Below are 16,890 nucleotides of genomic sequence, written 5' to 3'. Positions count from 1 at the left end.
CAGCAGAGTAACCCGGAAGTGACGTCATGGACGCTGCCTCCGGGTTACGTCATCGGAGACCCAATCGAAGCCGCTTCCGGCTTAGATCGGGACTCCATCCAGCCGGCGGATGTGCCGGCTGGGTGCTCGGGTCATCCCGGTGGGACGGGAGGCCCGGGCGAAGTCACAAAAGGAGGTGGGAGGGGGGGGACGTCCCCTCCCGCTCACCCGGGTAACGATCGAGCGGCTCCCGAGCCGCATCAGTTGTTACCGACGGAAAGCCTACCGTTGGCTGTAAACCACAGTACCGGGATGGTGCCTCTAGCTAGAGGCATCATCCCGGTATTAAACCGCAAAATCTGCCGATGTAAATATACGTCACTTAGCGGTAAGTGCTTAATTGTTCCACCCCTTCTGAAGTGATGTCAGTAATTTATTCACTGCAACTGAGCAGTGGATTATGGGGTGCTGGTGATGTCATAGCCCTATAAAAGAGCTGTCAAACTCAGATAGAGAATTATTAGGCAGAGAGAGTCTTAGGTTACTCAGCTGCCTCAGTGGCGTAGCTGTTAGAATAACAGGCTAGCAAGGGAGAGGCTGAGGGTTTGAGTCCTTGGCTGGTGATTAATAGTCACTTACGTTTAAGCCTTAAAATGAGGACTTGTGATTTTTTGTGTTCGTATGTTCTCTAGAACATTTCCCCTGTTCAAGATGTTCTGGTGCGAACCGAACAGGGGGTTGTTCGGCTCATCACTATTCACTTTATTTCTCCTCATTCACTAATAAAATTAAAAATGTACTTAGAGACTGAACATGTTCTACTTCTTTAGTAAATTAAACCCAGCCATATACACCAAGATGCTGTTCTTTCAACAAAAATGAAGCACTGTCCCCGCAGGGCCTGCTGAATAATGACTTGACGGGCTCACCTGATTAGCAGCACACAGTTACCTTGAGATATAGTTAGTTGATCCTTCCTTGCTCCGGATGGCTCGTCACACAAATAAACAGTCTAGGGGTATTGTTTTTCTTTTTTTATGATTATTTGGAACTGGGATAGGAGAAGGGAATAGTGGGATACTCCAGTTTGAACTATTCACATTAGCTGAGGACTTCTATCTCTAAGACTTCTAGGTTGATTGGAAGCAGCTAGGCTGCTTAATCCAAACTTCACTTCCTAGCAAAACAACTTAGTGGATAACATATCTTCAGGACACTGTCACTAGCATCCCCTTTCAACCAACACCCATCTACTGATTATCCTAGGAGCAGGTGTGGCCCCCCTCAGGTCAGGCCCCTTGATTCGAGAATCTGTACTCACTGTACTGCAGAGACAGATCCTCCAGTGTCTTTCCTCTCAGTTAGCTCCTCTGGACCTTTGGGTTCAGTTCCTCACTGCTACTCTCTAGACCCTCAGGATGACCCCTTGAGGCCACACGGCACCTCTACAGAGGAGGAGGCAGCCGCCCTCCTCTCTCCGGGACTCCAATATCCAGATGAAAGACCCCAAGCACATGTGCTCATGGTATTTATACAGTATCCCAGCATGCAACGAGTCAATCTTCCTCTGCCAAATCACCAGGGCTGTATCAAACACCAATGCACCCATTCATCAGGTGTTCTCCCACTGTCCAACATGCCTCCCTATTGGACCAGTATGAAACACTCCGCAGACAGAACGAGTTGCATCCTAAGCACAATGAGTAGACCTCACCAACAGATCCTGCTCTCTGGTAGGCCGAGAACAACACAGACCCACCTGCAGCCCCACTGGTAAGCAGACAAAGCTCAAAGCTGTACTTTCTCACTAGCACCTACCTAGGAGGGTGCTACACTCACCCCCCGCCAAACTGAGCCATGTCCTCACTGGCTCCGGGCAGCCACCCTTACAAAAATACCTGTACAAAAATTTACACAGAGTATCCCATGAACTTGGGAAAGGGGGAAAAAGGGAAATAACATATGTACAGGGCCATGGGGCATACCCCATATGTGGCCAGTAAATACAATAGGTTACAAGGAAAAATATAACTGCGGTACAAATATTTACACATGTATACACATAAGAATACACCAAGTGCATTTAGACCAATGCACACCCCACCAAACAAAATCTGCTTGACAGGTAAAGGCAGCATCCTAACTAACTAGACACAAATATCAACATTACATATACACGCTGAGGACAGTGGAGAGCCTCTCCAAGACCCAGAGCTACCCTGCAAGCCTGCAAAGAAAAAGGTTAAGACCATGGAAATGTATAGATCCTACATACTTACGGTGAGACTGCCCTCTCCTCAGAGGCAAACTTCTCACCAGCATAATCTCTATCTCTAACATTCCCGTAGAGCTCTCCATCACTGCCGGCCCCTAAGGGCACACTTGACTCGACGTTCTGATGTGTACCTGTAATAGACAAATAAAACATATCCTGCCAAGCTAAGTAGCTAACACTTTACCAGTGATTCCACCCGGGAACCATATTTTTGACTATTAATAGGCACAGTCCCTCTCAGACAGCAGGGCACTGACTCCCTCCTAATATAGTCAGACCCACAAGTTCAGAATGAAGAAATGCAGAGTCCACCCGACTGCAGAGACAGATCCTCTAGTGGACAAACACCAGCAGATGACATGGCTCCCCAAATCATCACGGACTGTGGAAACTTCACATTGGTCTTCATGCAACTTGGATTCTGTGCCTCGCCACTCTTCCTCCAGACTCTGGGACCCTAATTTTCAAATGAAATGCAACATTTTCCACAATCAATGAAGACTTGGGGAGCCATGGCATCTGCTGGTGTTGGTCCACTGTGTGGTCAGCGCAGCCCTCTAGCAGGAAATTCTAGAGCAGTTCATGGTTCCCTCTGCTGACCAGCTTAATGGAGATGCTGATTTCATTTTCCATCAGGACTTGGCACCGCCCACACTGCCAAAACTACCAATACCTGGTCACATGATCATGATATCACTGTGTTTGATTGGCCAGCAACCTTGCCTCAGCTAAACCCCATCGAGAATCTGTGGGGTATTGTCAATAGGAAGATAAGAGATACCAGACCCAACAATGCAGATGATCTGAAACCTGCTATCAAAGCAACCTGGGCTTCCATAACACCTCAGCAGTGCTACAGGCTGATCCCCTCCATGTTATGCCACATTGATGCAGTAATTCATGCAAGAGGAGCCTCGACCAAGTATTGAGTACATACAATACTGTACATGGATGAACTTTTCACTAAACCAACATTTCTGTATTAAAAATCCTTTTTTTTAATTGGTCTTATGTAATATTCAAATTTTCTGAGATACTGAATTTTGGGGTGTCACTAGCTGTAAGCCATAATCATTAAAATAAAAGTAATGCTTGAAATATATCACTCTGTGTGTAACACATCTATACAAAATATATGAGTTTCACTTTTTGAATTGAATTTCTGAAATAAATTAACTTTTTGATGATATTCTAATTTTTCTGAGATGCACTTGTATGTCAATGATTCCTAAGGAAGCAGCGGGTGCAGGCAATTTTATCACTAATATTCCCACCTCTTTCTTCATATACTGGATGGCAGCTTGGGGAGCTCTCATTCAGCAGGCAGTTGTGATCAGTCCTGTGCCCTGGATCTGATGGGTTTTTAATTTTGGTGAGTCAGGGGGAAATTGAGAATTGATGAACAATGATTAATAATGCATTTACAATAAGGGACAATTTATGGGGATTATATATATATATATATATATATATATATATATATATATATATATATTTTAATAAAGGACTTGTCAAGTGTCTAGGTGTCTTCTGATTTTAGGTATGTGAATGAGTAGGGGTTCTACAGTATGTAACCATTACTCATTCATGTAGGGTGTGGTATCTGGAGGCCCCCTTATGTTTAAAGGGAGGTTTCAGATTGCAATAAACCCCCCACCCCCAGACCCCCACAACCACAGGGCCAAGGTTGTGGGGATAAGGCCCTTCTACCCATCAACATGGGGACAAGGTGCATTTCTTTGGGAATCCCCTCTGGTAAGGTGCCCCCAGGGCACATGGCCTGGTATGGTTCAGGACTCATGCTCACCCCTCTCTTTCCTGGCAAACCAGACTGCATGATTGGGTTAAAGGTTTGGCATTTTTTTTATTTTAATAAGGTTTATTGAGTATCTAAACACAAATACACACACAGAGAGTCAAGGGTAAAACATTGGAACAACAGGATCAATAAAAAAAAAGAACCGTGACATCCATATTGGTGAAGCCACAAAGATCATGTACGTACTAATAAAATGTAAAATATAATTCACATTTATTCATCATTATTAGGCTGCTTAGAAACAATTATACTAATGCAGTTGTGTCTTATGGCCTCCATAACTGCTAGCAATAAGGTCAGAGGAAGGGCTTGTAGGCAGGTGCAGTCTGTACTCCACTGCAGATGGCGCTCTTCCACAGTGGTACTGCAGTTAGAGAGGAAGTCACAAGGAACACGGTTCCTCTATGGTTTCCTGGGTCACTGAAGAAGCTATCCTATTGGATGCTGCCACACCATGTGACTCTGAAACCATCTTGGGGCAGGCAGAGCCTTTTTAAGGCCCTGGTTTGGCATGTGTTTTGCGAGTGGGTAGAGTAGGGACAGGCCCTCCTCCTGCCAGCAACAGAACTAGCAGCAGGGAAAGGTTCCTAATGAGAAGGGAAAGCATAGGGCTCGCAACTTCCCTGGAAATCTTCTTGCTTGGGCACAAGACAGGATTCAAGAGAAATGGCCGCACACCAGGCAATAGCTCACGATGAAAGGCTTTATTGAACAAGGATGCAAGGTACAGCAAAATGGATGGTAGACATCTTTCACACGACTACGTGAACTACCTGAACAAGCACGCTGTGAGTCGTATGAAACATGTCTACCAACCATTTTGCTGTACCTTGCATCCTTGTTCAATAAAGCCTTTCATCGTGAGCTATTGCCTGGTGTGCGGCCATTTCTCTTGTATCCTGTCTGCGGTGGCGATCCGAGGTCCTGCACCCAAGGCTGGCTGTGAAGTTCCAAACTGTACATCTCTTTCTCAGTGTCTTGGGCACAAGACAGCCACGCTGCATTCTGCAAAGGTCTATATATCCCAAGCGCTCACTCTGTTAGGAATTTTAGGCGTGCTGCTCTTCTTGAGTCGAGAAACTCCAAAACACTGAAAGCAGACAAAAATGGAGGCGCAAACGCCTAGTGCATTACCTTTCGACAACTTAAAAAAGTTTATCAAAAAGCCAAAAACATACTTACAAACATAAAGAATAAAATCGCACCTTCATGTCAACCACTTTTGGCACTTTTCCACTGCAAGTATTGGCTCGGCTCCACTCGGCACTGCTTGGCCCAGCTCGGCTCAGTTTGCTTTTCCACTGCGTGGTACGAGTCGGCAAGTTTCTGCATTGTACAGTATAGGCTCTACTCGGCTCAGTTTGCTTTTCCACTGCGTGGTACGAGACGGCACCTTTCTGCACTGTATAGGCTCTACTCGGCTTGGTTTGCTTTTCCACTGTTGTGGTACTTAGTACAAAGTGGGTGGGATTACAATGATTCTCTGACCAATCAGTGGCTAGTAGTGACAAACAATCAATGCTGCATGCAAAGGATTGTGGGATAAGGTATCGGTATGGCCTCCTTGGAACCCCAACCGAGGTGGTACTGTTTAAGCGAGCCGTACCGACGCCGTACCATGTAATAGAAAAGCGCCGCTGTTCCAAACCGTACCGAACCGTTCTAACACATACCATGCGGTACCATGCAGTGGAAAAGCGCCAAACCGAGCCAAACCGATCCGTACCATGCAGTGGAAAAGTGCCTTATGTGGAGGGGGACACAGCCCTGTACTTGGTCCGCTAACGTGTTTCGGGAGACGTGCTCCCTTCCTCAGAGCTAGACCATTGTCCTTAGGGCTTTACATTTATATTGACTAAGCAAGTGTAGCTCCCTCCCCCTCTTCCACCATGTGCACTGGGCAGAGATAAGTGGTGGTAAAGTGCATTCTGCTCCTCCTGCCAGGTGCTGTCAGTTTGGCTGAATTCTGCTTCTCTAGTTGCTGTTGGAACTGTAAGTGTTCCCGGCTGGGCTGCCTTCCCATCTGGTTATTTATGAACTGTCTTTGCATTATTTCTATACAAGTTCTTTCATCACATTGGGACTGAGTATGTTATTGCCCCAGCACCAAGCTGCATCCCACCTACAGGCTGAAGTCTGGTTGAGCTACAGGTACCCCAGGTTTCCATTAATTTTAAACAATGTTCCTTCAAGTTAGTTATTAATTCCTCCATCCCTGTATTATGACTAAGTTCAGCCACTCACTGGTATGGATTTTTAAGGGGCTTCATGCATTTTTGTATTTCTGTGTGAGGATCCCCCTTAGAAATCACACCAGACCCAATGGTCTGGTATGGATTTCCTGGGGACTTTACACTTTCTGTTTAGGGGGTACCCCTTAGAAAACCATATGAGAATCAAACACGCAATTGTTTTTTTTTTATTTATTTATTGCTATACGATATGCCTCAACAAAAAATTAATTTATAAAGAAAAATATGATACAGTTTAAATTGTCTGAAGTTTATATGGCATAAAAAAACAATTCACACCTGTCCTATATTGCTGCATTACTCATTTAGAACAGAGGTCCCCAACTCTGGTGCCGGTTTGTGGCATGTTGAGGCCACACCGCGCAGGTGGTGGGCATCGAATAGAGTGAGCCAGCACAACTTGCAATACCACCTTCAAACCACCAGAGGGCGCCCGCTCCCCTTCTCCCAGAACCACTACTTTCTCTCCTTTATGGTCACCTTGGGAACAAGAGGAACATAGACGAGGTTAACAGTAGTGTCCAAACTACGGCCATCCAGCTGTTCAGGAACTACAATTCCCATCATGTCACGTTATGTCTTTGAATGTCAGAGATTTACAATGCCTCATGGGAATTGTACTTCCTGAACAGCTGGAGGGCCGTAGTTTGGACAACCCTGGACAAGGAGAAGGGGGAGGAGAGCTGGCCAGGGACAATGACATAGAGCACTGGTAAGGCCCGTGAGCTGACTCCAGGAAACAGTCTGCACACCCCCAACCCCCTGAGATAACATTGACAGTCTGCCCCCCCCCCCCCTTTCCGCAGAGGGGTTGTCTTCCAGGAACCTGATCCCTGGTGCTGGGGAGGTTGGGGACTTCTGATTTAGACCATTGAGAGTTTCTTGTAAATTATTTTTTTATTTCCCCAAAAAATTATATAACTATAGAAAAGAGGAATTTATAGAATGTGTGTGGAGAGTCCCCATAAACATTTTGGTACATTTGGGTAGTGAAGGACGATCTGGATATACCCAGCTATGAGACATTGAACAAGCCACACACTTTTCCTTACAGACAGGCCTATGATTGGATAAAACACCCCCCCTCCCACTTAATGCATAGTATGTGACAAGAACATTAATGTACAGTATCTCACAAAAGTGAGTACACCCCTCACATTTTTGTAAATATTTTATTATATCTTTTCACGTGACAACACTGAAGAAATGACACTTTGCCACAATGTAAAGTAGTGAGTGTACAGCTTGTATAACAGTGTAAATTTGCTGTCCCCTCAAAATAACTCAACACACAGCCATTAATGTCTAAACCGCTGGCAACAAAAGTGAGTACACCCCTAAGTGACAATGTCCAAATTGGGCCCAAAGTGTCAATATTTTGTGTGGCCACCATTCATTTCCAGCACTGCCTTAACCCTCTTGGGCATGGAGTTCACCAGAGCTTCACAGGTTGCCACTGGAGTCCTCTTCCACTCCTCCATGACGACATCACAGAGCTGATGGATGTTAGATACCTTGCGCTCCTCCACCTTCCTTTTGAGAATGCCCCACAGATGCTCAATAGGGTTTAGGTCTGGAGACATGCTTGGCCAGTCCATCACCTTTACCCTTAGCTTCTTTAGCAAGGCAGTGGTCATCTTGGAGGTGTGTTTGGGGTCATTATCATGTTGTAAAACTTCCCTGCGTCCCAGTCTCCGAAGGGAGGGGATCATGCTCTGCTTTAGTATGTCCTTAGTCTGCTTGTCTTCAGCAAACTGTTTGCAAACTTTCTTGTGCATCATCTTTAGAAGAGGCTTCCTTCTGGGACGACTGCCATGCAGACCAATTTGATGCAGTGTGCGGCATATGGTCTGAGCACTGACAGGCTGACCCCCCCACCCCTTCAACCTCTGCAGCAATGCTGGCGGGACTCATACGTCTATTTCCCAAAGACAACCTCTGGAGATGACGCTGAGCATGTGCACTCAACTTCTTTGGTCGACCATGGCGAGGCCTGTTCTGAGTGGAACCTGTCCTGTTTAACCACTGTATGGTCTTGGCCACCGTGTTGCAGCTCAGTTTCAGGGTCTTGGCAATCTTCTTATAGCCTAGGCCATCTTTATATAGAGCAACACTTCTTTTTTCAAATCCTCAGAGAGTTCTTTGCCATGAGCTGCCATGTTGAACTTCCAGTGACCAGTATGAGAGAGTGAGAGCGATAACACCAAATGTAACACACCTGCTCCCCATTCACACCTGAGAGCTTGTAACACTAACGAATCACATGACACAGGGGAGGTAAAAATGGCTAATTGTGCCCGATTTGGACATTTTCACTTAGGGGTGTACTCACTTTTGTTGCCAGCAGTTTAGACATTAATGGCTGTGTGTTGAGTTATTTTGAGGGGACAGTAAATTTACACTGTTATACAAGCTGTACACTCACTACTTTACATTGTAGCAAAGTGTCATTTCTTCAGTGTTGTCACATGAAAAGATAGAATAAAATATTTACAAAAATGTGAGGGGTGTACTTACTTTTGTGAGATACTGTATGTCCTGTCCCTATATGACACCAACCTGCTTCTAGAATTACTCTACCAATTAAAGCGGTATTAAACCCAAAACCAGACATGTATTATGTTGCAGCTTATCAATCATTAGATGTGGTGGCTGCATTTGTTTTCTTTTTTTTTTTAGGCTTGTTCCCTCTATTTTCACCAGGTGATCTGGCCAGTAACACATCCCCCAAATTAGAGTACCCCCACTCTGGATGAAAGAGCAATTATTCATAAAAATGTACATAAAATTGATTAGAAATAAAATCAAATTTGGATAGAAACACCGGCCCCCGGCTAGGAACCCTCCCTTCCCATCTGTGTGGAAGCAGCGGTCTCCCTGCAGAGATCTGACACACCCTCTGTTGAGTCAGAGCTAGAGCTGTCCAATTGGTAAAGCTCATTATCCCAGCTAATTGGAGAGCTCCAACTCTGACTCTGCAATGGGCATGTTGGACGTCTGCAGAGAGACAGCTGCTTCCATACAAAGAGCAAGGGTTCCTCTTTAACCACTTAAGCCCCGGAGGATTTGGCTGCTCAAAGACCAGGCCCTATTTTGCGATTCGGCACTGTGTTACTTTAACGGACAATTGCGCGGTCGTGCGATGCTGTACCAAAACAAAATTGACGTTTTTTTCCCACAAACAGAGCTTTCTTTTAGTGGTATTTTATCACCTGTGTGATTTTTACTTTTTGTGCTATAAACAAAAAAAGAGCGACAATTTTGAAAAAAAAAAACAATATTTTTCACATTTTTTTTATATGAAATTTAAAAAAAAAAAATGTAAAAAATCTAAATTTTTTAACATTTTAGGCAAATTTGTTTTCTACTACATAGTTTTGGTTAAAAAAAAAATCGCAATAAGTGTATTTTGATTGGTTTGCGCAAAAGTTATTGTGTTTACTAACTACGGGAAAGATTTCTGTCATTTCTATTTTTTTTTCAACTAGTAATGGCGGCGATCTGCGATTTTTCTTGTGGGACTGTGACATTGCGGCGGACAGATCGGACCCCTGACTGACATTTTTGACACTTTTTGGGGGTGACAGTGACATTACTACAGTAATCAGTGCTAAAAATATGCACTGTCACTGTACTAATGACACTGGCAGGGGAGGGGTGAACTTTATTGGTGATCAAGGGGTTAAGTGCGACCCTAGAGGCGTGATTCTAACTGTCAGGGGGCGTGGCTTGTGAAGTAATCACAGAGACATGCGATCCTATATAGCAGGATCGCATAGCCTCTGTCATTACTTCAGTGAGAATGACAGACGGTTGTGTTTACATCAGCCGTCTGTCTTTCTCCCTCTGCTGCGGGAGATCGTTAGTGACCAGCGGCCATCGGAGCCGCCCGTCACATGCGCTGGCTCCCCAGGGAACAAGCGGGGGTGGGAGCAAATGATCAAAAAACCCCGCCCCACCTCCCGCCATCCTAAATCCTGTAAAGGGCCGGGATAAGCCAACGCCACAGGGTTAAGCTAAAAGTTCTATAGGGATTGATGACATCACAGAGCTCAAGATTGGATTAAGATGGGACATTATTAACCACTTACCGACCGCCCGCCACAGTTTTACGTTGGTCCTCTGATGCTAAATACCGGTTTTATGGCAGAAGATAGCTTGTTTTTTAAAAACAGCGGGCGATCGTCTTTCAGGTAAGGGTGGTCCCAGTGGCGCATTCGCAGCGGGATCACCCTTACGGTGTAGGGGACGAGGTGCCCCTCCCGCCGCGTCCCAGCCGTTTTCCCCGCTTACGGGACCCACCGGCAGTGGGGAAAACGATCCAGTCCCGGATCCTCTTAGACAGGAAGTCGAGTGAGGGCAAGATGGCCCCCACTCGACTCTATGGTCTTGGAGGACCGGAGAGACGTAAAGAGGACCTGTCATGCCTATTTCTATTACAAGGGATGTTTACATTCCTTGTAATACAAATAAAAATCATCAAATTTTTATTTTTTTTTAAAACTGTAAAAACAAAAAATAATAAATAAAATAAATAGGAAAAAAAAATTAAAGTGCCCTGTCCCCGTTAGCTCACGCGCAGAAGCAAACGCATAAGGAAGTCCTGACGTTCAAACCACACAAGTGAGGTATTGCCACGATAGTTGGAGCGAGAGCAATCATTTGAGCACTAGACCCCCCTCTGTAACTCTAAGCTGGTAACCTGTAAAACATTTTAAAGTGTTGCCTATGGGGATTTTTAAGCACCAAAGTTTGTCACCATTCCACGAGCATGCGCAATTTTGAAGCATGACATGTTGGGTATCTACTTACTCGGTGTAATATTATCTTTCACATTATGGAAAAAAAAATTGGGCTAACTTTACTGTTTTCCTATTTTTTAATTCAAAATTTTTTATTTTTTCCCGACAAAAATTGCGTTTGGAAGACCGCTGCACAACTACGGTGTGATAAAAAATATTGCAACAATCTCCATTTTATTCTCTAGCGTCTCTGCTAAAAAAAAAATATATATATATATATATATAATGTTTGGGGGTTCTAAGTAGTTTTCTAGAAAAAAAAAACTGATTTTAGCTTGTAAACACCAAGTGTCAAAAAAAAAGGCCTGGTCTTAAAGTGGTTAAAACATGTTCTGGTGTAAATTTCCAGGGGGCGATATAGAGCACTGCAGAGTTCAGACACCCCGACCCGGTATAGAGGAGATATATGACAGATGTTTTTGTTTTGTTCTTTTTCCTCACTCTAAAGCCCCGTACACACGCACAGATTGTTGGCCCACCAATCGGCCATCTTTTGTCCAGTGTTGTTTGTTGGTTGAAATGTGCTCTAGACTTGCACTGGAATTTTGTTGGCCAACAAAAACCACCTTCAGAAGTGATGTCATGTGATGGTTACTTTCCGTGTGTTTTTTCTTCTCTGAGCATGCCCAGTCTTGCTCATCTGATTTTTGTCGGCCGAAATCTGTACTGACTGACGGAACAATCGGCCGTTCTGTTGTTGGCCAACAAAAATTTTATAGCCTGCACACCAGATTTTTTTCGGCCGAAAATTCACAGTTGGTTGTCGGAAGCATCATACTAACAAGCCTACAATCGGCCGATCGGACGTTGGCCAACAATTTACGGCCAACAATCTGTGCGTGTGTACGAGGCTTTACTCTAAACTTTATCTCCCCTCCTTCACATGTCCGGGGGTTCAGTCCTCCTGGGAGGGGTACACCTGGTCACACAATCATTTTACTATGTACATCAACAAACCAAAAAACATCTCACACCCCCAGTATAACCTGACTTTTTCTATTATACTCATTTATTTCCTATTAATAATATAATAATATTTCCATATATATTGCAGATCAGCATGATTTTGTAGCATGACCTCCTATTTCTGTAAACCTGCACCCTGATTTGTACTGCACCCCAAACTACAATAAAAGAGACACTGACTGGAGTCCCCACTTTCTGTCCAATTGGATGGATTTTTTGGATCGGACCCTCCCTTCCTGTGATGTCATCAGTTTCTGGGAGGAGTTCTCACATCTCCTGTTTCCCCCCTCGTATCTTTATACAACTCTCTTGTACCCATAACCCAGCATGGAGGGGCTCAGTGAAGGTGGTGGTGAAGGTGTGGAGGTGTCGGATCGGGTCACACAGATCATAAAAGGCGATCCGCCCGGCCTCATAATCCAAATATATCCTGACTCTGTTACTGGAGAGATTGGTGGGTAAGAGGGTCCAATCACTGTCATGTATCACCCAATACTGATTACCTTGCCTGTCCAATCCCCAGGACTTCTTATTCTTTCCAATCCCTGACTCTACCCCTCTCCTGTCTATACTGGGGTAACACATCCCGACTCTCCAGCTATCTGACCCCCCGACATCCACATCCCAGTAATGTCTCCCTGAGGAGAAACTCTGACTGCTCAACACCTGAGGACGATCCTGGAATCTCTCTGCTGTTTCTGGGTGATTCTGCTTCCTATCTGACCTGGATACAGTTTTCCTGTCATCTGATATAAGTAGTTTATTATGAGCTGTGTTTCCATCCAGTAATATGTCTGCAGCTCCCTGTATATAGAAGTATACATTTACCTCTGTTATTATATCAGATAAACCTGTGTGTAATGTGTGTGATATCCCAGCCACATCCAGACCCCCTCCATCATGGAGGAGCTTCTCATGTCTCTCTCTGTCCTCATTATCTCCATCCTCAGTATCACACAAGTCACCTGTGTCTGATTCCTGTAAGACAGTCAGTGGATCCGTCATGTTACACAGCTCCTCAATGTCCACCATCTTCCTGGACAGCTCCTCCTTCTTTATTTCCAGATCCCGGATGGAGATGGAGATCCGCTCTGCCCGCCCGGAGATCTCCCTCAGGACTCTCTTCTCCAGGTCTTCCAGACGTCTCCTGAGATCTCTAAACAGGGCAGTGACTCTCTCGGTGTCACCAGCTGCTTCTTCTTCTACTTTCCTCCTGTGCTCCTCCAGACTCTGGACTCTTTCCTCCATCTCCTCTCTCTTTGTCAGAAGTTTCTGCAGAATGTTCCTCAGTGTCTCCTTCTTCTTCTCAGAAGCCTCATCCAGTGACTCCATCTCATGTCCTTTATGTTCTCCAGTCACACAAAACTTACAGATACAGGTGTCATCCTCAGTGCAGTAATACTCCAGGATCTTCTTATGGACGGAGCATTTCCTGCTCTCCATGGACAAGGTGGGGTCACATAAGATGTGTTCTGGGGACTTTTTGTGGACTCTCAGGTGTTTCTCACACAGAGAAACCTCACAGTGTAGACAGGATCTAACAGCAGGTACAGGAGAGTCCACACAGTGAGTACAGAAAACCCCGGACTCCTCCTGATTTGGCTGAGCAGACAGGAAACTCTCCACTATGTTACGCAATGCTATATTCCTGTGCAGTGCAGACCGATCCGGAAACTTCTCTCTGCATTCAGGACAGGAATATCCTCCAGACCCCTCCTGTGTATCCAGCACACGATCAATACAGACCCGGCAGAAGTTATGTCCACATCTCAGGGTTAGAGGATCTGTATAAATGTTCAGACAGAGGGAACATTCCAGCTTAGCTTTTAGATCTGCAGACGCCATCGCTGACAGCAGAAGGGAGAAGTGAAAGTGAATGACACAGGGAGAATGAAGTTGGGAGGGGTCACCTCCTCCTACACAGGATAAGGCTGGGCTGTGACTTGTACTGTATTCAAAGGATTAGTTATATGAAGGGACACAGGTAATAAAAGCGTCTCCTGTAGAACAATGTGCATCTCCTGGGAAAATAACAGCCATTTTCGTATTTATATAATATACAGCACACAGATGGTTTGCTATCTGGATGATCTATAGAGATTAAATAAACAACTTTGTTGCAGATTCCTTCTATTTTTTGTTCTAAAGAAAAAGCCGTGTGTTCCACCATGTACATTCCAGACTGATTGCTGAATATGAGGGTCTGTGCTCATTAAAACCACCTGGTGCAATGTCAGTATTCCATTGCGGACAGTTGCTGTGTCTGCATCCTTTTGGAAGTATTTACCGTATATACTCGAGTTTAAGCCGACTTTTTCAGCATGTTTTTTTATACTGAAAAAGCCCCCCTCGGCCTATACTCGTGTAGTGCTATTTTGATCACTCTAGAGCAGTAGTTCTTAACCTGGGTTCGATCGAACCCCAGGGGTTCGGTGAATCAGTCTTGCGGGTTCAGTGGAGGTCAAGACACACACCCGACTCATATGATTCGTGATGACACGCCCCGCTCATTGGCTGCAGGTGATCACGCAACATCACTTGGCCTATCTGTGCTGCAGGGAATTTGGCGCACCCAGTAGTCAAATTGTAAATGTTGTGATGGTACGTCGTGTGATTTCTTTCTTAATATTAATCCCTTCATACTAACTATGTCGAGGAAAAAAAAAGAAAAGTGGTCGGACGAATATGTACAATATGGATTCAAATGTATAACGGAACGTGATGGGAGTCAGCGTCCTAACTGCATGATTTGCAACGCCAAGTTGAGCAATTCTAGTCTAGCATCGGCAAAACTAAGAGAACACTTCCTTAAGCTGCATGGAGATGGAAAATACAAGAACACAACGCTCGCTGAATTTAAGGTGAGGAGAGCCAGATTCGATGAAAAGGCTAGTCTGCCTGTTCTCGGCTTTGTACCTTTCAACAAACCAATTCTCATAGCAGGACGAAGTTGCTTACCTGATTGCAAAGCAGGGCAAACCACACACCGTTGGTGAAACACTCATAAAACCAGCTGTGTTGAAGATGGCGAATATCATGCTGGGAAAAGCGGCTGAAGTTAGGTTATCCCAAATTATGTTTTTGTCTTTGTGTGAAAAGCATGTTTTAATGGTTTTGTTCTTTTGTTCATTTTGTGCACCAATATATACCAAAATATATACCTATGTTTTGAATTTGAAAAAATCATATTTTTTTTTTCCAATTAAGAAGGGTTCGGTGAATGCGTATATGAAACTGGTGGGGTTCAGTACCTCCAACAAGGTTAAGAACCACTGCTCTAGAGGCTACTGGGGTATGATGACGCCACCTGTGTCGTATTTAGGAGCAGAGTCTATATAATCTGTGTGATCAGGACAGGATTTATAGTAAGCACCAGTGCCTCCACTCAATCAGGGCTTGTGATTAGCAAGTGAAATCCCAATTGAGAAAACATATCCATATAGACAGTAATCCACACAGCAGAGTGTTTAAATGTCCATGTATTGAATAAATAACATTTAGTGAACCATACAGCATAAGATATTTTCCTCATTAGGAACATGAAATCATTAGCAGTGTGTAATGTTCTGGTACCTCTGGTACCCTTTATTCCACTTTCCATAGTGTATGCTTCCCACCATTCTCTTTTGGTAGGTGCGCATACACCTTTAAGACCGATGCTGTCATCACTGAGCGCCGCAGAGCGGCTATTTCAACCGCCGGCGTTCTCACTCACATGTTCGCTCAACCTGCCTTGAAGCTCATATGCTTACCAGTGTGTCTCGCTGTGGAACCTCGCTACGATCCCTGTATCTCGCTACCAGGATCACTTCCTCAGAACCGAACCCCGCTACTGATCCCTGTATCTCGCTACTGGATCACTTCCTCATCACCGGACCTTTTACTGCTATACTATAAGTGATAAGTACCCCGCAGGGGAACCCTCCATAACTTACACTACTACTACTTGCATTAAGGACTGTTACTACCTATCCATGCTATCCTATCATCTGCACTATCATATAGATTGCTAGCTCTTGAGACTATTACCATCTATCATCTGCACTGCTGCAGAGATTGCTAGCTCTCCTGTCTACTACCATCTATCATCTGCACTGCTGCATAGATTGCTAGCTCTCCTGTCTACTACTATCTATCCTTGCACTGGGTTAGTCTATCCTGTATTGTCATCTGCTGTCCTCACCACCTATTAACATACTCGATACTAACCTATCTGCATTCCTAAATACCATCCTGAACTCTCCTGTACAACCCTATCAAGTGCTTACCATCCTTGTCACTGTTCACACCTGTCCCTTCAGCACATCACCTTCATACTACCATATACATCCTATCACTCTAGGAACATCTCATTGAGTGTGTATATATCTGTATGTTGAAGCTGACAGGCCCACGGTGATGAGTCCTGGAGAGTTGGATCTGGTATTCAACATATCTCTGCATGACTGCTAAGTGGAGATTTTGCAGCTGAAAATCCAGCCTATACACAAAAACGCAGGAGAGTTACACAGTGTCTCTGTGTGTCTCAGTGAGGGGATGTTACAGCACATTTCTGTCTACTTGTGTGTTCTCTTTTGTCCAGTCTCACCCTGAAATCCTTGCTCTGCCCTTTTTGATGACCTCATGCTTCTTGCAGAGAGAGAAATAAAGCACAGCAGCCATATTGACAAAGGGCAAAAACAAACACTGCATAACAGGAATACACACTTGAAAGATGGGCAAAGAAATGATCACATCACTACGTTCTCCTCCTGCTGAAAATCCTTCCGACCCGGCAAGGATATACACATAAAATAA

The 16,890-nt window shown here is 44.6% G+C and overlaps 1 protein-coding gene across 1 annotated transcript in view; it reads right to left on the bottom strand.

Moving 5' to 3' along the window:
* LOC309553072 (uncharacterized protein) overlaps positions 1–13,938 on the bottom strand; it is a gene marked incomplete at both ends in the record, with an annotated part of 46,965 nt that extends 33,027 nt beyond the window's left edge. Inside the window, one exon of the mRNA XM_082253971.1 lies at positions 12,365–13,938. Coding sequence (XP_082110097.1) covers positions 12,365–13,938 — 1,574 coding nt within the window. The remainder of the gene's footprint in view (positions 1–12,364) is intronic.
* Between the last annotated feature and the right edge of the window lie 2,952 nt (positions 13,939–16,890).

Source organism: Pelophylax lessonae (assembly GCF_965119305.1).
Source record: "Pelophylax lessonae genome assembly, chromosome: 4".
In the NCBI taxonomy this organism is placed as follows: Eukaryota; Metazoa; Chordata; class Amphibia; order Anura; family Ranidae; genus Pelophylax; species Pelophylax lessonae.
The sequence above is the reverse complement of the archived record's forward strand: the minus strand, read 5'-3'. Positions and strand labels throughout refer to the sequence as shown.